Here is a 23,859-nt window from a genome sequence, read left to right on the forward strand (position 1 = left end):
ACAGGAAGTGAACAAATGTAAAAAAATAAAAAAAAAAACAAAATAAAAATAATAGAAAGCTTACAAATTAATCAAATTTAATAACTTAATTAATAATTTAACTTAATAAATTAATAACAAACTATAAACTATATTAGGAAAGCAGGAAGTGAACAAATGTAACAGTTTTTTGTAACAGTGATTGTAAAAGTACCAGATGGAGGGCTAGGATTTAATAAGTTTTGCTTCTTCCTACTCCTTTTGGACATGTGGAACTGTGAACTGATTATGTGATGCATTCAATTGTAATCTGATGCATGTTCAAATGAAATTAAACCATTACCATTACCATTACCCAATCAGTACTTGTAATTCAGGTTTTCTTTAAAATACTGTACTACATTTTTTTTTCTCCACTCTAATTTCCCAAAAAATGAAAAATCTTTAATATAATATTTTGCTGTTGTAGTTTTGTTTTTTGTTGTTAAATTGTATTGTGCGGCACTTTGGATGGACGCCCCTGCAGATTGACAACACTGAGTGAAGTACGCGTGCGTATATCGAGGGTGACAAACGGTCTCATGTTGTCAGTAAAAAAACAAGCTCATATCGAAGACGATGAGTAGCTTAGGTTAAAGTCGAAGAGGAAATTGTGTGTGTGAGAGACTGTGTGTGTGTTCTTGCTGGCTGGCCGCCTCATCACCATCAAGTGTTCTGTCTCAGCCTCGGTGGTCTCGGCACCACCGACACGTCAGAAGGTTCGGGAGGACTTTCACGGCTGAGGACATGGAGGACATTTGGACTCGCTGCTAACAAACTGGGACATCCTGCAGAAGACAAAATAAGGTAAGAAAAAAAATCGTATTAATGCGACGTTTTGTCATTTGTGCTCGAAGGTAGCTAATGGTTGGTAGCTTCTAAGCTAGCCCGTTTTGTTTGCCACCAACATTGAATAACATTGAATCCCATTCAGTTAAATATGAACCAACGGCATCCACGAATGAATCGCGACATTAAAATTAAGACGCAGCCCTCGTCTGTTATTCCGCAATTCGCTGCAATTTAACGGTAACATATCAACGTAACAGCAGCTAGCAAGACGACAGCGGCTAGCGGCGTCTCATTCAAGTTTTTCCCCTCGTTTACCTTTCCTCTAAAAACCTTAAATAATAACTAATATCACCACTTTTACTCACAGAAGAGATGTGTGTCTCCCTTTTCTCCCCTTTGTTGTCCATACTTTACAACATTAGTCCCGTGACGTTCGTCGCTGCAATGACGTTCACAAGCCATGCTAGCTTTGATATGCTAACTTTAGTCGCTAAATCTGCATTTTAAAGTACAATATGAGGGGAAAATTGTACTTCAATGTTGTGTTTGATTATTTACATAATGATAATAAGACTACCTTCAACTCCTTAAGTAAGTTAGTTGTTAGTTTTTTTCTCCTCAAGGCATTTTATGTAATTAATGTTGCTGTTTTTTATTCGGTGACCAATAAAATGGAGTAAAACATTCTCAGTACGGTTTCATATAAAATAAAAAAGTCTTTATTCTGCCAATTTGTTATTCAGCGCAGCTCAAAAGGTATTAAATAACATTGTCAACACTGTTACATGATTGGATCAGGTTGTCAGCAACTACATTTGTAGCTACTGTAGTTTAGCAGCACAACGTAAATTCCAACCTGCTCCTTTTTATAATGTGGAAAGCGTTGTTTCATTTGATTTTACACATAGCCCCCAGGCCACACTTTGGACACCTATGATGTAGCTATGTACAGTGGTGTTTTCAGGGTAAAAGGCAGTGGCCATTTTGGACAATTTAAGTTATACACATGTAAAGACACAGCTTAGTGTTATTAGTTGTTGGGTTCAGTATTTCAGTTTTTTGTCATTGTGCATTTTGCTCTATTGGCATGCACTGGCCCCTCCAGTTGGGCTTTGGGAGCCAAGCTCTGGGCGCAAAGTCCGCCCTGCACAGTGCCTCCACGGAATACAAACTTATAATTGGGGACTTTACAAGTCGGACTGGGCAAGTCCCTAAGATTGACTTGTCAATTGCAATTGAGCGGCTGGCAACCCCTGGTATCGGGTACATTGGTACCTTGATTAAAATCATTAATCCATTCATGAGGTCTGATTCAAACCAAAACGGACTCTAACCAAAGCAAGACAATTTCCCTTAGAAAATAAACACTGTGTAAGCCAACTTTTTTGTGTAGTTTTTTTCAAGAAAATATTAAAAAATCATGATTATTTCAAATGGTTGTAGCTTGAAAATGGTTACAGATAAATGCATACTGTAATGGAGAAAAGCTATCTGTATGACCCAAAGTTTGTAATGGGAGTACATTTTCTCATCTAATTAGCATTATGACGTCACCAGGCTGGGAATGGTCAGATCCCCGTCTCTTTTTCCTACTTTTTGTCAAACAAACTCAACCATTTAGCTTGGTTTGAGCTAGTAACGTGATCCTTGCGCTTAACCTGTCTGTCTGCTTCGACAAATTGTTGTTGTTGTTGTTGTTAAAAGCCTATAGAAAATGTTGTCTTTGGGGCATCCCAGATGCAAAAAGTAATATTGTTTGAGTACATGTGGAAATATCTAGGCCTGTCATAACAAAGTTTGCGAGTGGATAATTGTGCTGATATTCGATAATTTCGACCTTTTAAAAAAAAAAAAGTCATTTAAAGATCATTGGTGTGGTAAGTGTAGTGCACAATTCTTAGCCATACTATATTGGCTAAGAATTACGGGTCGCCACCAGCTGAAACCCCATTCCGAGTCATTGTGTCAAAACAACTACACACAGCAATGCAATAGGTGGATAAAATAGAGACACTACCAACGCATAATGCAGTATATTAACAGATGTGTATGTTACCATGTGCTTTCCAGACACTTTCAAAAAACAGCAAAGCACACTGGGAAATGGAAAGTACTTCCCAGCAATGCTACACTATTAAAAAAGAAAAAACCTCTAATCTAAAGCCTACACACAGTTATGTAGTATTTGTTAAACTATTGTAGGGGGTCATATGTGAGCGGTGTAAAATAATGCATATGACAAACTGCATGGCTTGCGTGGGTTTGGATGGTCTCCATCCTTTTAGTCCTTTTAGTGTCATCCTTTTAGTGTCTTGAACTAGTCACAATGTGCTATATATATTACTATATTGACAGTTACTATGGTACCCATTATGTCATTGAATGGTCATATCACCTCGTACTTTGGTACGTGACAAAAATAAAATTAAAAAATAATAATAAAATAAAAAAAAACTTAAACTATATTGGGAAAGCAGGAAGTGAACAAATGTAACAGTTACTGATTGTAAAAGTACCAGATGGAGGGGTAGGATTTAATAAGCTTTGCTTCTTCCTACTCCTTTTGGACATGTGGAACTGTGAACTGATTATGGGATGCACTCAATTGTAATTTGATGCATGTTCAAATGAAATAAAACCATTACCATTACCATTGAATACAACACTATGGCAGCTCAGGAGGGACACTAATGACATCAACGCTTCCTGTGCATTTCAAGCTGGGCCGCAGCATGTGGCGCTCTGAACACGCACCGTGACGCGCTGTTTCGCTTAATATTTACCGTGCCGATGAAAAGCCTCAGTAAGCGTTGATTGTCAGAAGGAAGGAAGGAAGACTGTGTTGCACATCCACTCGGGAACTGTGGCATTCGGCTTAGCTATTACTCTTGTGCCTTCATTCATATTCGTGTTTGCTTGCTAACTGCTCGCACTCCGTGCGGCCCCGCCTCCACGAAGAGGATGCCCACTCTCTTTGGTGTTGATTTCATATAGAGCCAAAGCGCACAGACACATGCGGAGTGATTGCAGTGATCGTTACTCAGACTGTGTGAGTTGTGCTTTTCGTACGTAAGCGTTTTGTTATCCACTGACTTCACACAAGTTGTGTGTGAAATGGAGACGACAGCCGCGGCTACAAGATACAGTCGGATAGCTGGTGTGTCTGAAAAGTAACAGGACTGGTGTCACAATCTATTTCAAGTCCAAACAAGAGTTGACATGGTTTCACCTTCAAAGTAATCCCCTTAATGTCGAATGCACTTGTCCATCCTTTTCTGCCACGCTTCTATGCACTGCTGGAAGGATTCTTCCAGAATGCCTGTCGTTGTAGCCCTCCTGATGGCCTCCACGTCTTCAAAACGGGTCCCCTTGGTGACCCCCTTAAGCTTTGGAGAAAATAAAACAGTGGCACAGAGCAAGGTCAGGTGAATAAGGAGGTTGTTCCAGCACGGTGATGTTCTTCCCGGCCAAGAACCGTCAGATTCTCAGGGCATCGTCGCATTGGTGTGGTGAAGCAGATGAGTTGTATACAAAAGAATGGAGAAGAAAAACATGTAAAGGTCGCCGAAAGCTGAGGTTACAGTTACACACTCCCAAGATATCATGTTAACACAATAGCACAATTTGCTAATCCCTCTTTTGCCAACAGCTCAGAACAGCACACCCAGTCCTGTTTCTTTTCAAACATTTACACATAGGTCAAACTTTCACCCTTCAAAGTAAGAGCAGACTGTCTGGATTTCAAAATAAGAGTGACGCACACACAGTCTAATTTTGGTAATACAATAAGGGTGTCGTAAATGCGGGTCTTGTTGCGGCTCCCTTCGCCGAGTACAGTGATTTTTTACATTTTTTAGACTCAGAAGTAGGGGAATTGTGCATTTTCAAAAAGAATGTGAAATATCCCACTCACCACAAGTCCGTGAATGCATCTCGACTGCCTTCTGACTGCAGCCTTTTTGCACATGCTCCAGATGGAAATAGTTCAGATGTGTTTTGTTGAGGAGCTGGAAACTACGGCATGTTTATTAGTTGAGGCCCACAGTCAACAAAAGCCACACAAACCCTTTTGGATTAGCAAGCAGACACAGCGATGATTGTACCGTACATGTGACACTAAAAATATGCTCTTATCAGGGGAAAAACACTGCATAGGCACCCACTTATCAGCCATCAGCACCTTAAAGAAGACACCTCAGTGGCTGAGCTCAGCACACCCTGCACAAAAAAAACTATGCAAAGAATTATAAAATTTATGATAGTGATAAGGTAGGGGGATAAATAAAGACAGCATTGAGGATGGTTGAAGTATTGTAAGGTATCAGCGGATATGGGGCAGGATGTGTGGTCATGGTGGACAATTAAGAGCTGTACACAATGAAGAGACAAAGATCCTCAGTGGTCCAGGAACCAGCAACTGAGGACAACACTGACAGCAGTGAATTGGGCGAGTCCTCACCTCTCAGGCCCACGTGGTCCTTGGTGAGTCTCTTCGGCTGGAACAACCAAGACAGCGCTAACCATCCATTCGGTGACACATAGAGGCATGGAGTCTTGGTCTCTGCAAGTCCCAACTTATCAGACTAGTCGCCATTGACAAATCATTTTTTGCTACTGGTAATGCTTTAGTGGATTTCAAATATGCTTAAAAACATTAAAGTACATGACATGATTAGAGTTGCACAATTCAACATGGTCGAAAAGGAGTAGGAAAAAGCAGAACACGATGATGTAAAATTGTATTTCTAAATAATTATATCAAGCAATTCTTAATTTGCAGCCAATTCACAATAATCACAATTCTTGGATTACATGAAACCTCCTTGCTTTTTTTGCCCGTATTTTGTGTTCTCTGTATTTGGTGCAGGGCTGCATGGCGGTCGAGTGGTTAGAAACCGGGTTTCGGTTCCACCCTTGGCCATCTCTGTGTGGAGCTTGCATGTTCTCCCCGTGCATGCGTGGGTTTTCTTCCGGGTACTCCGGTTTCCTCCCACATTCCAAAAACATGCTAGGTTAATTGGCCACTCCAAATTGTCCATAGGTATGAATGTGAGTGTGAATGGTTGTTTGTCTATATGTGCCCTGTGATTGGCTGGCCACCGCCTTTCGCCCGAAAGCTTATCCCCTTGTGAGGATAAGCGGTAGAAAATGAATGAATGAATGTATTTGGTTCAGTCTCTTGGAAAACATTTCAAGTTTTTCACACATAGACGAACACGCTTCCAGTCACTAAGCCCCTCACATTCTCAGGGCTAGACTGAACAAAACATCTACCTCTCAGGTTATGCAAACAAAGGTGGGGGGCGGGGATGTTTACAAGCTCCACTAAAAAAAAGATCCTTGGCCTGAACAAATCTAAATCTCTCTGTTTACCTCCTTTTGCAACAAATGCAGTAAATCAGCAAGCTTTCCTCCATTACGTATGACTATCACTTTGCATCTCCAGGTGGACACCATGAACTACGTGGGTCAGTTGGCCGGCCAGGTGTTGGTCACCGTCAAAGAGCTGTACAAGGGCATCAACCAGGCCACACTGTCCGGCTGCATCGATGTTGTGGTTGTCCGCCAAAGGGACGGCACCTACCAATGTTCACCCTTCCACGTGCGCTTCGGCAAGCTGGGCGTGCTGCGCTCCAAAGAGAAAGTGGTGAGTTCTTGTACGGCTCTGTCATGCACAAATCAACAACAGCGTTTCATGCATTGTCTTCAATAAATAGACTCGTTTCAACAGCCAGTCCGTCGCCTCAGGTTTTTTCCACGTTTTGGGTCAAAACCAATCCTAATTTTGAAATGTAAGCCTCAGAGCGGAACTAATCTTTTAAGCTACATTATGTTTGGTGCAGGAACAACAACATGAAGCGTGTTCCCTGCAACCCACCTGCCTAAATTAAGATTGGGTAGCAGTTTCATGTGAGTAATTACACCAATTGGAACTGCCTAAATGAAATGGAATAAGCACCTCACTGAGCATAGGAAAGCTAATCTAGCTTCCCATCTGATTTAGGCTGTTGCTGGACTTATTTGCTCATGGGAGAATTCCCACAGTACTCATCACTGGCTTTTTTGCCGAGCACAGATGACATGTTCTTGGCTCTTATTCTCCCACGCTTTGACATTTTACGGCAATGGATCGGTGACGTCATTGTTTCTCAAGAACAGGGATTTGGCCATGTATATGAAAACGACAAGCAAGTTTTTTCAGATGTTCCCACTCTGAAAGCACTTTTCAAAAAATACAATTTCAGGGCACCCAGAAGGCTAGTCTGTGGACGAGAGGCTGAAACGATAAAATACTTGTCCTTGTGGATAGCCTGTTAGTGCTTCTAAAATAAATGATCCTGTGGGATCACGCAGCGCTCGGGACTTTCTGACTATCTCCCCAGAATGCTGATGAAGGCACAGGAAGAATGAATGAGTGGTTCCTATGGCAACAGTGTTACAACTTGAATGTGTGGGAGTTGGTGAGAGGAAACAAAAAGAGGAAGAAGGGCAGCCAAAAATGGGATGTTGTGCAACCTTCCATGTATTTCTCTGCTACATCTTTTACTGCGCCGGAATAAGTATCTGAAAATAGTAAAGGCCATTTACGCCATTATAGCAATGGGACTTGGATATGCTTTACACAGCCAGTATTGTCTAAATAGTTGGCCACACAAGTGAACAGCAACATCATTGTGTCTGGCCTAGAGTCAAGTATGGTAGTCATAGCACCATGGTCAGGCTGCATGAGTGCTGCCACCACAAGAGAGCAGAGTGGGTCTTCTTGGAGCATAGCATTTTTTTTTTTTCAACATAGGCGTTCAAACACACCCCCAAGATGGTGCCATGCTAAGGAAGGTGAAGGTGGAAGAGAGGACAATGTCAGTGGGGCATCCTCACGCAGAAGGTGCTTCACCAGCTGCACCAGTGATGTCATCATGGAAGAGTGGAAGTGGATTCCAGTAACAACCTGTGCGCCTCTGCTCAAGTCCATGCCCAAGAAGATTAATGCAATGCTACTTAACAATGGTGCTTTTTGTTGCATTTGGGAACAGTTGTGTTGTTGCATGTTGTGCCTGGTGAACTTTGTGCCATATTTCTTCAGCATTTTTGTGTTTTGTTTTTGTTTTTCCCCTAGATTGACATTGAAGTGAATGGAGAGCCTGTAGAATTGCAGATGAAACTCGGGGACAATGGCGAGGCCTTCTTTGTTCAGGAAGCTGAGCAGCTGAATGTAAGTTACATCGGACAAGTGTGCCAATATTAAGGATCGACCGATATATCGGGACGATATTTGCGTTTTTTTTCCTTGTATCGGTATCGGCCGATACGCACGTGGGTTCGCCAATGTACTTTTCCACCGCATGATTTACAGTCAGGCATCAGAGGACCCCGCAACACACGTAGTCGCGGTACCCGGCCCCCTACTGTTGAATCACATCAAGGGCGCATTTTCACAAGTAATAGAGTTAGCTTGCTTTTAACACTTTACTAAGCCCATCACATTTCACTGGGTGATCGCTAGGTATAACAGTCATGGTGGGACAACAAGAAAGCCCAAAAACATCACATACCAACGCAACAGACGAATAAAAGCACTCTCACTAGTTGAGCAGAACAAGAATGAACAACTATGCAACTTTAAATGCGTGTCGTGTTATGTGTGTGCGTTCTCTCCGAAGAGAAGGGATTGGAGCAGCCGTGTCTGCTTATGAGAGGTCTTTATTGTGCACAACTTTAATGATGAGAGAAATGTTTTATATATCGTACTAAATTGTGTCAGTGTGATGTGTTTGTGTGTGTGGAGGCGGGGTGGGCGGGGGCGTCACGCTGCGGAAGAGCAGTCATCACATCGATGCTAGATAAATTTAAACTACGACAGAAAAGTTTTGCACATGGTTAAAGTTGATAATGCCGTTTAAATGTGTGTTTAAGAAAGCTGAATCCTACGAGTTCAGTGTTTACATTTCAATAAATATTTGTTTAAACTTGAGACCTGTAATATTTGTTATCATGGTCATTTTTTGTAAATTGAGGGATCAAAAGCAGTATCGGCCACAAATATCGGCCCAAGCAAAATTAGCCATCGGCTAAGGGTGATGGAAAAAAATTGGTATCGGCATCGGCCCCCAAAAAACCATATTGATCGATCCCTAGCCAATATATATATACTAGACAATATATTTGTGAAACAACTCTGCAGTATATAGCTGTCATGAAACACTACACTACACTACATTTCTTCATCCTTCCAGCAGCTCGTCCCAGCCCACCTGGCCACCTCCCCGATCCCAACAGACAGCAACCTGTTCTGGATATCAGAGGTGGAGCACAGGCCGGTCGCCCCAGAAGATCGTCCGGAGACGCCTGCTCCCACCAGCACGTCCACAAAAAAGAAGAAAAGACGAAGGAAGAAGCACAAAGGAGACCCCCGCAGAGAAGAACTGACCCCGCCCGTGGCGGTCACTGCTGCTAATGCTAATGCTGCTAACACTCCTGCTGCTGCCGTGGTCACGCCTGTGTCCACACTGGGCCAAAACGAGGAGATCTTTGAGATGGACCTGAGCTCTGATGAGGAGGCTGTTGTGCAACATGTTTCCAGGTGGGTCCGGAGTCCGTTCTGGTTTGCATGACCATTTCATGCCCATATTAATGTGTCTTTTATTATACAGATCACCTTCAGGATCCGCAATACGAGACATTGACCCTAAACTACCTACAGCCAGACGCAACCTGGATGGTTACGCATTGTCTGATGGTGACTGGACAGCAGACGACAGGTGGGTTTGAATCTGGATTTGAAAGTCTTTAAAAAGCATGTGCACCTTATTTGTCAGTGCAGAATGTTGTGAGGAACATTACTTCTGCTCTAACATGGACGTAACAACACTAATGACTAGAGGCAAACTTTTTGCTATTTTGCTTTGCAAGTACTTTGGTTTGCAGTATTAATTTGTTTCAGAAGGTCAGACGAAAAAATGAAACATAGAAAAAACTAAGCAATTTTCCCTTACAAAATGGTGTAAATCTCATTAATCTGTTCCAGACACCCAGAAATATGCACAAAAAATATTTTTTATCTGAAAAAATGTTTGTTTTACGTTAAAAATAATTTAAAAGGAGGAATGAAATGGATAAATCAACATTTACCATCACTTATATATTGAAGACTGGTTGGGAAGAGGAATGCAAAGGAGGTGATCCACACCAGCAACTTCTCAACATCTTCTATCGTTTGTGATCTCTTTTGTTTTGTTTTTTTTTAATTCGCAACCTTTGCTTCCTTGATTTCTTCTTTAATTACCAGGATACAATATCCTGGCGAGATCGGCCACCATCTTCTTACATTCTTGTATTCAATAGTGTTTCTCACCTTCTTGATGAAGTTGCTGGCTCGAGAAGCATTATTTGGCCCCCTGTCAGGTTATTTAGCAGTCACACTCAATAAAAAATGCATAGAGAATGATCCAGCAATACATAGGATGCTTTGCTTGGACACTAGATTTTGAGGAAAGATTCAGTACACGGCACATGGACTACTTTGTTGTGGATAATGTCTGTCACTGTATTCGCAAAACTCTGATTCGCAAAACTCTAGAAATGACCTTTTCCAGACTGATCCCAAATGCTTTCCCTCTGGAATCACAGGATCATGTAGGTTTGGATTTTTTTTTCTTCCTTAATAAAAAGTTTCATTTAAAGGGTACTTTTTATGCTAATTTTCAGCCTTTTCTATTGAGTTGTGGACTCCTGGAGCAGCTACACACGATAACCCTCACAGAAAGCTTTCCAGATCTTCCAGAATCTGCACCTATTCCCTGGATTCCCAAAATGTTTTAAATCTGTTCTGTCTTTCTGTTTTAATGTTTTAATCTGTTTTAATTTATTCCACCCATGACGTGCCTCAGAGCACACCCACTCTGCTGTGATTGGTCCCACTCAGCTTGTACAGCAAACAGCTTGTACCTGGGCACGCCCACACAAGGAAGTCACCAGCTGGATGGAGCTGGTGACTTCTCACAAGGCTCACCGTGAAGTCGCAATGAGCCAGTGTCGGAAAAAACTCTAAAACCGAGCGTTCAGAGCCATCCCAAACTTCTTTCAGGGCTAACTTCTGGATGCGTAAAATTAATTATCTGAAACTTTGGCATCGTCTAAACATGACAACACAACATTCTAACAACATTTATAGGTTAAAAATGGTTTAAAAAGTCAAAATATTTCAATTTGTTTGATCTGAAACATTTAAGTGCAACAAAAAAAGAACAGGGGCAAACACTTGTCACGCCACTGTAAGTCTCAAAATTATGTTAAAAAAAAACAATAATAAACTGGTCTTTATGTATTTATGTATTTCTCTGTTTCTCTAGCCACAGCCTATCTCAGGCCTTTTCACCCAAGAGCGACTCGGAACTGGTGGTGAGACCCTCAGAATCTTTGCTCAGAGCTGAGTCCCACATGCAGTGGACCTGGGGAGAGTTTCCAGAAACCACCAGAGTAAGAAAGCAACCTCCCAACTTTGAAGGTGACACCCCCTCCAGGCTGCGCTTTTGTGTTTAAACTTTTGTTGTTTTTAATTGTTCAGGTCACCAAAAAGGAGAAAGCAGAACTAAAACAGACAGTGACCATCACCCCTTCAGAGAGCACCCACTTCCGTGTCATCCTCAGCACAGAGGCCATGGAGAACGAGGGTGAGCTTGGTGGACCCGAAGGCGCGGCCCCCTCTGTGTGCAGCATCGTCAAGCCAGAGCCTCGCTGCCCTACCACCGCTACCACTTGTGAGAGTCCTGTCACTCTCACAGAGCCTGTGGACGTCCTGCCGTACAGTGTGGTCACCTCCACCCCCTCCAGCCAGCAGAGTGACTCACCCTCGAAAAAGAAAGGTATTATTTGGCGGATGTTGCCGTTTGTAAGATGGTGACTCATTCATTCCTCTTGTTGAATTAACAGGTGTCCCTAAGAGGAGCCATCATCAGGGCCCCAAGGACATCTACCTAGATGACCTGAATGCACTTGAACCCGACGTAGCTGCAAGATACTTTCCCAAGAGGTTAGATTGGTGTAGCATCAAGGGACATTTTTTTGGTGCGTTCAGACATGCCGTGTTTGGTTTGGATCAGATTTTGTGGTTTGGGGACAAGGACAGAACTTATTTTCATGTTTTAAAGCATTAAAAACTTAATAGAAACAAATCACATTTGTTAAGAAAGTTGACAAAACATTACATCTCAATGCCAAAAAATTTAGAAATTGTTTCACTTTTATTATTATTTTTAGTGGGACATGCCAGTTTTACATAAAAAAAGTAAAAAAAAAAAGTGAGATCAATTCCATCCATCCAACCATTTTCAATGCTGCTTATCCTAGGGTCATGGGTATGCTGGAGACTATCCCAGCTGTCTTCGGGAGAGAAGCGGGGTACATTCTGGACTGGTTGCCAGCCAATCACATGGCACATATAGACACTCACATTCATACAATGTGACCTATTACAATACAAACAACATACAATTAACCCAACATGCATGTTTTTGGAATGTGGTAGTACCCAGAGAAAACCCACGCACGGTGAGAACATGCAAAACCCCACACAGGTCTTCCCGATCTCCCAACTATGTGGCGTACATGCTAATGATAACCACTTGTTCACCGTGCGGCCCATAAGATCAGTTCATTCGTTTTCATATTGTTATGCTTTATAGCAGAAGTGGACTTACAATTTGAAATGTGGTTTTTCAAATTTAAATTTGAATGTTTTTTTTAAACAAAATATAGCATGTGATGTCATGACAACGCAAATGGCACCCAATTGTAGGAACGGCCTCCATTGACACACAGCCTTTCGTTACATGGCAGAAATGCCTGTGTAAATACAAAGAGAACCACACCAGAAGGCGCACGAAGTATCTTTTTTTAAAAAATATTTTAAAAAAATATTTGGTCTCGACCAAAGAACTGAACCTTTAGTGTCAACACAGCCTTACTACATACTCATTTTTTGCGGCTTATTTTATCTTTCTGCAGTGAGGCAGAGGCAGCCAGTAAGCACTGGATGGACACGGAGATGCGGTCCGGTTCCCAGTCACCGCAGTCAGTGGGCAGCGCCGCGGCAGACAGTGGCACAGAGTGTCTATCTGACTCCGCCAGTGACGTCCCCGACGTTACCTTGTCGCTGTGCGGAGGCCTCACTGAAAACGCAGAAATATCCAAAGGTACGTAACCTTCAGTTGGCGCCCACTGCAAATAAAGTACACTTCAGTACTACAGAGTTAACTGCTGACAATGCCTTTTTGAACTTCTGCTTCCTCTACTCTTCTCTCTTTGTGATGTTCTTCTGTCTTTTGTGTTTGCAGAAAAGTTTATGGAGCACATCATTACCTACCATGAATTTGCTGAAAATCCCGCAATTATAGATAACCCCAACCTTGTTGTAAAGATAGGAAACAGGTAAGCATTTTTTTATGTTAAGCAGACTTAAAAATAATAATACGGTTGTCTACTCTCTTTGTACACACAGATATTATAACTGGACTCTAGCTGCTCCCTTGATTCTGAGTCTACAAGCGTTTCAGAAGAATTTACCAAAGGTAATTTACATAGATACAGTGAAGAAAATAAGTATTTGAACACCCTGCTATTTTGCTATTTCTCCCACTTAGAAATCGTGGAGGGGTCTGAAATTTTCATCGTAGGTGCATGTCCACTGTGAGAGAGATAAACTAAAAAGAAAAATCCAGAAATCACAATGCATGATTTTTTAACAATTTATTTGTGTGATACAGCTGCTAATAAGTATTTGAACACCTGAGAAAATGAATGTTAATATTTGGTACAGTAGCCTTTGTTTGCTATTACAGAGGTCAAACGTTTCCTGTAGTTTTTCACCAGGTTTGCACACACTGCAGGAGGGATCTTGGCCCACTCCTCCACACAGATCTTCTCTAGATCAGTCAGGTTTCTGGGCTGTCGCTGAGAAACACGGAGTTTGAGCTCCCTCCAAAGATTTTCGATTGGGTTCAGGTCTGGAGACTGGCTGGGCCATGCTAGAACCTTGATATGCTTCTTACGGAGCCACTCCTTGGTTTTCCTGGCTGTGTGCTTCGGGTCGTTGTCGTGTTGGAAGACCCAGCCACGACCCATCTTCAATGCTCTGACAGAGGGAAGGAGGTTGTTCCCCAAAATCTCACAATACACGGCCCCAGTCATCCTCTCTTTAATGCAGTGCACTCGTCCTGTCCCATGTGCAGAAAAACACCCCCAAAGCATGATGCTACCACCCCCATGCTTCACAGTAGGGATGGTTTCTTCGGATTGTACTCTTCATTCTTCTTCCTCCAAACACGCTTATTGGAATTATGACCAAAAAGTTCTATTTTGGTCTCATCTGACCATAAAACTTTCTCCCGTGACTCCTCTGTATCATCCAAATGGTCATATGCAAACTTAAGACGGGCCTTGACATGTGCTGGTTTAAGCAGGGGAACCTTTCGTGCCATGCATGATTTCACATCATGACGTCTTAGTGTATTACCTACAGTAACCTTGGAAACGGTGGTCCCAGCTCTTTTCAGGTCATTGACCAAGTCCTGTCGTGTAGTTCTGGGCTGATTCCTCACCTTTCTTAGAATCATTGAGACCCCACGAGGTGATATCTTGCATGGGGCTCCACTCCGATTGAGATTGACCGTCATGTTTAGCTTCTTCCATTTTCTAATGATAGCTCCAACAGTGGACCTTTTTTCACCAAGCTGCTTGGTAATTGCTCCGTAGCCCTTTCCAGCCTTGTGGAGGTGTACAATTTTGTCTCTGGTGTCTTTGGACAGCTCTTTGGTCTTCGCCATGTTACAAGTTAAAGTCTTACTGATTGTATGGGGTGGACAGGTGTCTTTATGCAGCTAACGACCTCAAACAGGTGCATCTGATTCAGGATGATACATGGAGTGCAGGTGGACTTCTAATGGGCAGACTAACAGGTCTTTCAGGGTCAGAATTCTAGATGATACACAGGTGTTCAAATACTTATTTGCAGCTGTATCACACAAATAAATTGTTAAAAAATCATGCATTGTGATTTCTGGATTTTTCTTTTTAGTTTATCTCTCTCACAGTGGACATGCACCTACGATGAAAATTTCAGACCCCTCCATGATTTCTAAGTGGGAGAAATAGCAAAATAGCAGGGTGTTCAAATACTTATTTTCTTCACTGTATGCTAGTTGTTTAGTTTTTTTCCCAACATGTTTAAGAGTTACAATACTATATAACAATTAAGCACATGTTTACACTTGCACAATTCAGAATGTCCGAAAAGGAGTAGGAAAAAGCAGAGTTTTTTTAATCCTACCCCTTCTCCATGCCTCATTAATTACTTAGGCTGGCCACTTCCTGTGTTTAACTCCATCAAAGTACTTATGGGGAAATAAAAAGAATAAGACAATGTGATAGTAAGGTACTTCATTGAGTTAACTATATGAATAAAAATGGGCGTTCACTCGATCGCAGCTGGCCTGTTCAGGTTGTCTTAGAAGACATTTTGCCTGTCATTCAAGCAGGCTTCATCAGTTCATGCTCAAAGACTCGGGGGGGGGCATCAGTCAGAGAGATTGGTGCATGATCCAATACCATTGGCAGTGCAACAGCCCAACCATTCCTGTCTGGACATACAGTACCTCCTCCCTGAGAGCAAGGGGGCCAAAACTCAAAGCCTACTTTAGGTTGTGGGCCGAACTGGACATTATCCCCCACCCACATGGACATTTTGCATACTAAACATTGGGGGAAATGTGCAATTATTTTCGGCCTGCTTTAAATTTCTACTTTCCAATACAGCTACTGTTGTTTTGGCCAAGTTGTTCATTTCAATAAAGTGATTGATGTTTATTGATGACCTCTTTGCCATTCTCTCAATGTCCGGGCAAAAGCTGCAGTATTTTATATCAACACAAAAACATCACAATTTGTGAGATGTATAACCCGGGAGAGTTTGTAGCTGGGAATGGGCAGATTATGCATGTCCCAGTATGCGTTGCTGTGGTTAAAATGGTCACTTTTAATTGTATTGAAGGTGTTATTTTGTAATGAAGTCTTGCTGTTGTAGTCATGTACAGAATGTAACTGTCATGTGCAGTTACATTCTTTTGACTTTTGGTCTGAATCTGGTGGCCTCATAAGAATGGTTGTGAATTTCGTAAAATATATACAATATTTATTTTAAATCATAATTCCTGAGTAGTTAATGCCGGAGAACCTTACTTACTTACTCGGAGCTCTCTCAGCACTTTGTTTGATAAGGTTCGTGAGGTGGGCCAACTCAATGCTATTTTCCCAACAATTTCCCAACAACGGTCCAGATTTGTCCCCCGGGCTTGAGTTTGTGCTTTACGGGCTAAATAGATTGGATCTTGGATCATGTTTCCATTTTTGGTTCTATTTTTTTTTTCTCAAACTGCTCCATATTTGTACTCCACCTACTGATAGGCAAAAGTTGTTTGAACATTGAGATGTGTTCAATGTAAGCTGCATTACAAACACGATTGTCATTGGCATGTACTGTATGTAATGTGTGTGCTACAGGCTACAGAGGAGGCTTGGGTGAAGGAGAAAATGCCAAAGAAGTCCGGCCGCTGGTGGTTCTGGCGAAAAAGAGCAGACAGTGCAATCAAGCAGGTTGGTGCAGCATGGGCAATTTGTTTTGGAATAAAAGTGTTTAAAACTCTCAAATTAGATCAATTTACTGTTTTGTTCCCTTCTCTTTTGCAGTCTGAGACTAAGCTTGAAACCAAGGAAGAGTCTCACTTAGGCGAGGAAGGATCCTCTATTGCACAGGAGAATCTAATCCCGCTGTAAGTGCAAAACCTTTAAAAAATATGAATACTTTTGGTTAATGGTGTGCATAAGTTGACATTTTTTGACTGCTACTTTAAAGGGCAAAGACCACCGACTCGTCCAGTGACGAGGAGGGCAAAGAGGTCAGTGCTGCGTCGTGCCAGGAGAGACTTCAGCTGAGTGACGGCCAGCAGCACGCCAAGTCACACACTTACAGGAAGTCACTACGCCTCTCTTCTGATCAGATCGTAAGTGAATTTGGTTTTGAGTTCTCTGCACTGTGTGCATTTGAAAGATCGGCACTCCATCTTCTGGTTGGAAGCGGTACTCACGGCATTAAAAAAAAAACGCCCAGCTTCCAGGTTCTTTTCTTTTACCAGGAGCAAATTGGAGACACCTTTTAGTGATTTTTTTCCTGTGTTTCTTAGGCTAGTCTGAAACTGAAGGAAGGTCCCAATGATGTAACATTCAGCATCACCACCCAGTACCAGGGCACATGCCGTTGCGAGGGCACCATCTACTTGTGGAACTGGGACGACAAAGTCATCATCTCTGACATTGACGGAACAATCACCAAGTGAGTCCATGCACGGAAAGCCTCTTTAGAGCGCAATTCACTCCTTGTTGACACCCTCGTAATTCACATCTGCTTGTAAGATCAAACATTATAAGACTCGACATCATCTGCAAAGTCTGTTTTAATGAGGGGGGAAAAAAAAAGACATCACCTGTCAAGTCAGCCCACGCATGCATCTTAAAATAAGGCTTCTTTATGAGTTGTATTTTTGGTAACGCTAAAACATACTGCATAAAGTCAGGTGATAGACATCATTACTCTCTTCCATTTATCTAAAAATAGCCGATGTGTTCTCCTTTCATTATCATTTCTATATTTATGCTACGCCTTTTAATTAACTTCCTGCTAACTCCCGTCACCTCTGTCACACACTGTCGCCTTCCTTCCCCTGAAAGCCCACCTATTGAGGCGCCTACATGGCCGACATCAAAACCAGCCGGATTGATGGCAGCTTATTATGTGCACGACCCTGCAGGAAACCTGTGACACTTTTTTTTTTTCTCTTTTCTTCTTCTTTAGCTTAGCAGCGAGAAGAGCTACAGGGGCTATAATGAGCTCATTTACATTTGAGCATCACAGCCCCATGTATTGCTTCCTGCGCGCTGCTAATGCTTCTAGTTACTGGAGAACGGTCTATTCTGTTCCCCCTGTCATGCGGTGTAATGATGGTGCCTTTTCATTTTTCTGTTTAATGCTGTTTCCAGGTCTGATGTGTTTGGACAGATTTTGCCGCAGTTAGGGAAGGACTGGACCCACCAGGGAATCGCCAAACTCTACCACTCAGTAGCTGAGTAAGTGGAACACAACACTGATAGATGGCAGACGAAGGAGGTGTGTTGATTCCCAGTAGTCCAGATTGCAGGGTTTGCTGTTATTATCACCAGCATTTGTGTGCAACAAATAGGCATCAGCGCTTCCATTATCACCAAATGTCAATTGAAAAGCAGGCTGCAGTGCCCACAGTGTGTAATAATAATGAATATAATCCCTTCTTTGGTAAAAACATTCATTTTCACTTCAAGCGTCTTGTTATAGCTGATCTAATTAGCGTGCTATTCTCAGTGCTACGTCCACGGGTCACGTCTCTCTCCTCGTCGGCAGGAATGGCTACAAGTTTCTTTACTGCTCGGCCCGTGCCATCGGCATGGCGGACATGACCAGGGGTTACCTGCAGTGGGTCAACGACGGCGGCACCATCCTCCCCCGCGGGCCTCTCATGTTGTCCCCCAGCAGTCTCTTCTCAGCCTTCCACAGGTAAATGGAACACTGTGAGCGTCTTAAAGCCAAATACCAAAGTCATCAAATTTAATAAAGCACTTATATTTCTTGTCAATTCCCATGAAATAGCATATTTCCTCTTATTCTGAACAGAAAAGAGAACAATGAGATTCTTGCATGTATTTGTACAAATGAATTAATATACTGTAATATTATTTAATATGCTAAACAGATTGAGGTCAAACAGTTTTTTTATGGTCTAAGTATGAACATATTTCATTGATTAATTTTGAGACGGGCGGCACGGCGGTCTAGTGGTTAGCGCGCAGACCTCACAGCTAGGAGACCAGGGTTCGATTCCACCCTCGGCCGTCTCTGTGTGGAGTTTGCATGTTCTCCCCGTGCATGCGTGGGTTTTCTCCGGGTACTCCAGTTTCCTCCCACATTCCAAAAACATGCTAGGTTAATCGGCGACTCCAAATTGTCCATAGGTATGAATGTGAGTGTGAATGGTTGTTTGTCTATATGTGCCCTGTGAGTGGCTGGCCACCAGTCCAGGGTGTATCCCGCCTCTCGCTGCAGCACCCCCGCGACCCTCGTGAGGAAAAGCGGAAGAAAATGAATGAATGAATGAATGAATTTTGAGACGGTTACTTCACAAACCGACTAACTACAATAAATGAGCGATGACTTCACATAAGCATAACATAAAAATACATTTAGTTCTCACACTTTAAAATGCATTAATATGCAGAGGTGCTGACAAAACAAACAAAAGTATATCTAAGAAATACTGTTGTTCTAAAATATTTAAAATTCTCCCTCACCTGCAGTGCCCTTGGGTGGTGTGCTGTACATTCTGTAGTCCTATGGCTAATTCACATAGTGCATGTGCTCAAGCACTTCCAAGATAATTAGGTGCTAAATGTGTCAGGTGCTTCACTTTTAGACATCCACTTACTGTTTTTTTTTTTTTGTACTTTTTTATAGCATCTTTATTTCCTACTTTAAACTGCCACTTTGGAACCGCTGTGAGTTGTTGAGTTGAGTTGTGGACGGTAATTGGCCACAGGGGCTAGAGGCTTTTGTTTATGTGGCCGTCCCAAGATTTGGATGGATGCTAAATGGGTGGGATTCAGACAGAAGGAAGCGGCGCCAAAACCCTCTTGCCATCCTCTGTCGACATCGGTCACATATCTACCGTCTTGATCACAAAGCAGCTTTGTGTTAAATAGCACTTAATGTTGATTACGCTGGATGGAGGTGGGCGCTGTCTTTTTATATTTACTGTTGCATTTTGTCGTCTCCCTGCGTAACCACAGCAACGTCTGAAAAGTCCCCGCCAACAGTGCTGCATCTGTCATAACATTCAATTCGTGATTTTGTAACGGATGCTTTGCACAGTGCATCACGCATGTCTACTGGAAAACAAAGTTTTTAAAGTGACCGTGCCCAACTTGGGCGCCCACACTGTAATCAGTCTGTCCGTTTGCTTCAAGGGAGGTCATCGAGAAGAAACCGGAGATCTTCAAGATCGAATGCCTCACCGACATCAAGAACCTGTTTCAGCACAACAAGCAGCCCTTCTACGCCGCCTTTGGGAATAGAGCTAACGTGAGTTAGATGCTTGTTTTGTAGAAAAATAGAAAAAAAAAGATTTTTCTGCAGACACAAACACGTGAAGTCAGTGCTCGTGTGACATCATCACCGGGAACATCTTCAGCAAGTGGATGACTGTGTGTCTACAACACTCGCCAAAGGGAAACTGACACGCTCGCAAAACATCCAGTCTGAAGTGTCGTCATCATCATTATGACTATTTGGAAACTTTTGGCTAATGATTCCTGAAAAGTTACATAATCAAGTATGAGCTCCTCTCTCATGCTTTCAATTGAATGCTTTAGTTGAAGCACATGTTTGCACTTGCACAATCGAACGTACTATCTGAAAAGGAGTAGCAAGAAGCAGAGTGTATTTCATCCTACCCCTTCTCCACTTTGCAGCAATTGCTGATGTTCCAGGTTACCAGTTAGAGAAAGAAAAGTATGTTTACATTCTACTTACCAGGATAAAAATGATTAGTTGAGTAGAAAATGGGTAACATCATGGATCCAAGGGAATTAACTTCAATATTTTAGGGAAATCATCTCCAGAAGTCAAATAAAAACAGAGCAATAATTTTTTTTTATATATATAAATGGACATTAAAAAAAATCTAGTTACTTGGTTGATCACAGGAGGACAAGTACAAAATTATTTATACACCAGAGATTGATTTACATTTCAAGTGTGGTTAATTGACCAGACCCTTGGTTAGTGTCATTAATCCATTCCAGAAGGTCTGACACTAACCAAAACGTACTCTAACCAAATCAACTTTCCGTTTTATAGTATTACAGTTTAAATGCAGACAACAATTTGAAATTAATGGTGAATAAAAAATGATGAATGAACTTTTAACGTTACTTGTACCTTTTTTTAAAAGATGTGATTGATTATAGACAAAGACACGATTGGGAAGCGAGATAAACACGGACTCCACTTCTGTCGTTTGCTACGAGTTTATTCTTGAAGTCAATAGTGTTTCTCACCTGACGTCTCTGCTTTTTCTTATGGATCACGGCTGCAAAATAACCTAAAAATAGAGCCAAGTGCCACTTGCAGTGGTAAAAAAAAAAAAAAAAAGGCGAGAAACAGGCGAATAACTGGCATCATAGACAGGCGATGGAGCTGACGTCCACTTCCTCTTTTCATGTATGAGGAAGCTGCTAACAAGGACGTTCTGTGTCAAAATAGGCAGTTACTTTTCAATCACCCTGTATTTTTAAGTACTTGCAATTGAAGTCATGTTTTTGTGTGTGCAGGATGTGTTTGCTTACAAGGAAGTCGGAGTTCCCGTCTGCAGGATCTTCACCGTCAACCCAAAGGGAGAGCTGATTCAGGAACAGACCAAGGGCAACAAGTCCTCGTACGTACACAACCAGACTTTCATCTCGAGTTGCCTCCATTCTGTGGCGTTAGAAATGCTACAAAAGATCATCCCGCTGTCGTCTCTCCGCTCGCCAGGTACGGCAGGCTGAGCGAGCTTGTGGAGCACGTGTTTCCGCTTTTGAGCAAGGAGCAGAACGAGGCCTTCGTCATGCCCGAGTACAGTTCCTTCTGCTTCTGGAGGCAGCCTATACCCGCCGTTAACCCCGATGACCTCCTCTGAACCCCCGAGGCACAAGGGGTTGACACTGAGGGGAAGACCGACAGGCTGGCATCTTCATCACTTTGACGCGTTGTGACTCACCTCCTCAGCACGGAGGATCACATCGTTGAGGTGAGTTAATAAATAATAAAAGCAAGCGAGAGAGAGGCACTAGTGGACTCGTGGTGACTTCATACCGAATGAGTCACTATTAGCTTGCTATTCAAGTCATGCCACTCTCTCCAATGCTTACTTAAACCATCTGTTTTTTTTTTTGGACACACCATTACTATTGAAAGAAAACGGACAATAAATAAATAAGATAACTTACGTAACATTCATATTCATGATAGTGTGATACCTCCACTCGACGGCTGAATCAGCGCGCGAGTCGTTTAACGGCACTCGTTTATTTATGATGATACTTGATGTGTTTAAGTTATTGCCGGTCGTCATGATGCCTTTTTTTGTTTTGCCTGAAGATATTTCGTTGTGTACGTCGCTGGACAACATGCACTCGCCGGTTAACAACAAGCCTTGTGTGTTATTGTTTTTGAAGTAATACCAGCTTAAGGTACATTCCTCTTCAGATGTGTACAAAATACATTTGTATACATATTCACACTACCAGTCAAAATACGTTTTTTTTTTTTTTTTTTTTAATTGAAGAATTTGGTCTGCAGGCGTCGTCCAGATACAATATCAAATATGGAGGAAGAGTTTGGTTGCATGTGCTGTGCCATTCTCCCGTTTAGTGTTGCTACTGAGTTCTAACATCCAAACGCACTTTGTCGGACACGAGTTGGTCACGAGCACTTCAGTGCAGTTTTTGGTGGATATAGAAGACACAAGGATGAAGTCGGTGTAGCTTTTAAAAGAGATCACATAGAGATCCCAGAGCTGTAGCACGTTTATGGCAGCGCCTTTCATACGGTACACATAGCGATGATAGTTATGTCGTGTAGCGGCATTTACTTTCCACACAACAGGAAAGGGATGAGCAGAAAGCCGGGATATAGATGCTTTTCCTCATGAAACGGCATGGATACGGAATGGGCCACCGTCCCAGCTTTTTCTGGCGTTCCCGTTCTTGTTTCACAGAATACCGAGAAACCCTACATTTGTATCCTGTGGCGCTCTCCTGTGTGAACAGCACTGACATCAAACGGTGTCCTAACGCATACACAGTAGTAATTTATCGCTTTGCTGGGTTCTGAGTGAAAGACTAAAAGTGGCTCTGTTGAGTTACATGCAATTTGATGGCGTCGATGTGAAAGTCATCTCCAGTGCCAGGTTGACTTGGACCAGCGCTGTTCACACAACATCACAGCGGGAAAAGCTGCTTTTAAGTCTAAATAGAGTGTGCGTTTGCATGTTAGATAGAGGTGGGCTCCTCCAGATTTGGGCTGGTATTGACTAAAAGCACCTTGAAGTAATTCGCTAAGTCATACAGTGAACGGGTACAAAGTTTCTGTTTTGCGATATTGATATTACACATATTTTCATACAGTGTGAGCGTGAGGGGACTTTAGTTCATCTTATCCAAACAGGAAGTGTGCATAGGAAGTTCTTTGTGTTCAGGCAATGGGCACGAGTGTACCGCAGGACTTGAAGCACAATTAATGCAGACGACTGAAGCGTCATTGTTAGCCTGGACGTTTTTTTTTTTCCTCTTAACGGTTGATTGTTGTTAAGCCTCATTAGCCAAAATAAATCCATTCTTTCTATGAAAGTAAAGCATCTTGTGTGGACCGCACACACACGACATCCTTACCCGCCACGGGACACGTCAGTTATTATATTATATTATATAGCCTATGTTACGTTTGCTCTTCCTCTCTCTTAATGCATACAGAAATAGTTTATATGGGATGGTTTGGTCACTTTCTTCTCTGTAGCCTTTTTATATGTTTTGTTGGATCATTTCTTGTTAAGTGAATGATTGATTGTTTGTTTGTTTGGACGTGATGCTCGCTTACGTGGCGTGTCGGGAGACTGTCCGTTGTGTCCATTTGTATGGAATTGATCACATTTACAGAAGAAAAGAACATTCGAGTGTAAAAAAAAAAATGAATGTAAGAGATTGTGGCTCTTCTGGTGTGGTTTCTATCGAATAAAGTTTCTCACTGAATTGGGTTGTCTTCCGCCTCAATAACTGGCACAATAATTGGCACAAAATGGTGGACATCAGTGTTGGCAAAAAGGGAAATACGATGCAAACCGTAGAAGGTTGCTCTGTACGACGCTGCGGAAAAATAAA

The 23,859-nt window shown here is 42.2% G+C and overlaps 1 protein-coding gene across 2 annotated transcripts; it reads left to right on the forward strand.

Moving 5' to 3' along the window:
• The first annotated feature begins 520 nt into the window (after positions 1 to 520).
• lpin2 (lipin 2) lies at positions 521 to 21,772 on the forward strand. Of its 2 annotated transcripts, none has more exons than XM_058046147.2 (20): positions 521 to 825; positions 6,257 to 6,457; positions 7,928 to 8,023; positions 9,048 to 9,391; positions 9,462 to 9,569; positions 11,160 to 11,286; positions 11,375 to 11,672; positions 11,740 to 11,839; positions 12,814 to 13,001; positions 13,143 to 13,236; positions 13,307 to 13,376; positions 16,363 to 16,455; positions 16,549 to 16,631; positions 16,715 to 16,862; positions 17,043 to 17,191; positions 17,896 to 17,982; positions 18,293 to 18,445; positions 19,909 to 20,023; positions 21,274 to 21,377; positions 21,476 to 21,772. In XM_058046147.2, exons 2-20 carry the CDS (start codon positions 6,266 to 6,268, stop codon positions 21,618 to 21,620), a joined length of 2,694 nt encoding a protein of 897 aa, XP_057902130.2. In that variant the 5' UTR covers positions 521 to 825; positions 6,257 to 6,265; the 3' UTR covers positions 21,621 to 21,772. The 2 variants fall into 2 exon arrangements, with proteins under 2 accessions (XP_057902130.2, XP_057902129.2); XM_058046146.2 differs by having other exon boundaries at positions 522 to 825; positions 9,045 to 9,391.
• Positions 21,773 to 23,859: the final 2,087 nt, after the last annotated feature.

This window comes from Doryrhamphus excisus, linkage group LG11 (genome assembly GCF_037039965.1).
Source record: "Doryrhamphus excisus strain RoL-2023G ecotype Guam linkage group LG11, RoL_Dexc_Guam_v1.1, whole genome shotgun sequence".
Lineage (NCBI taxonomy): Eukaryota > Metazoa > Chordata > Actinopteri > Syngnathiformes > Syngnathidae > Doryrhamphus > Doryrhamphus excisus.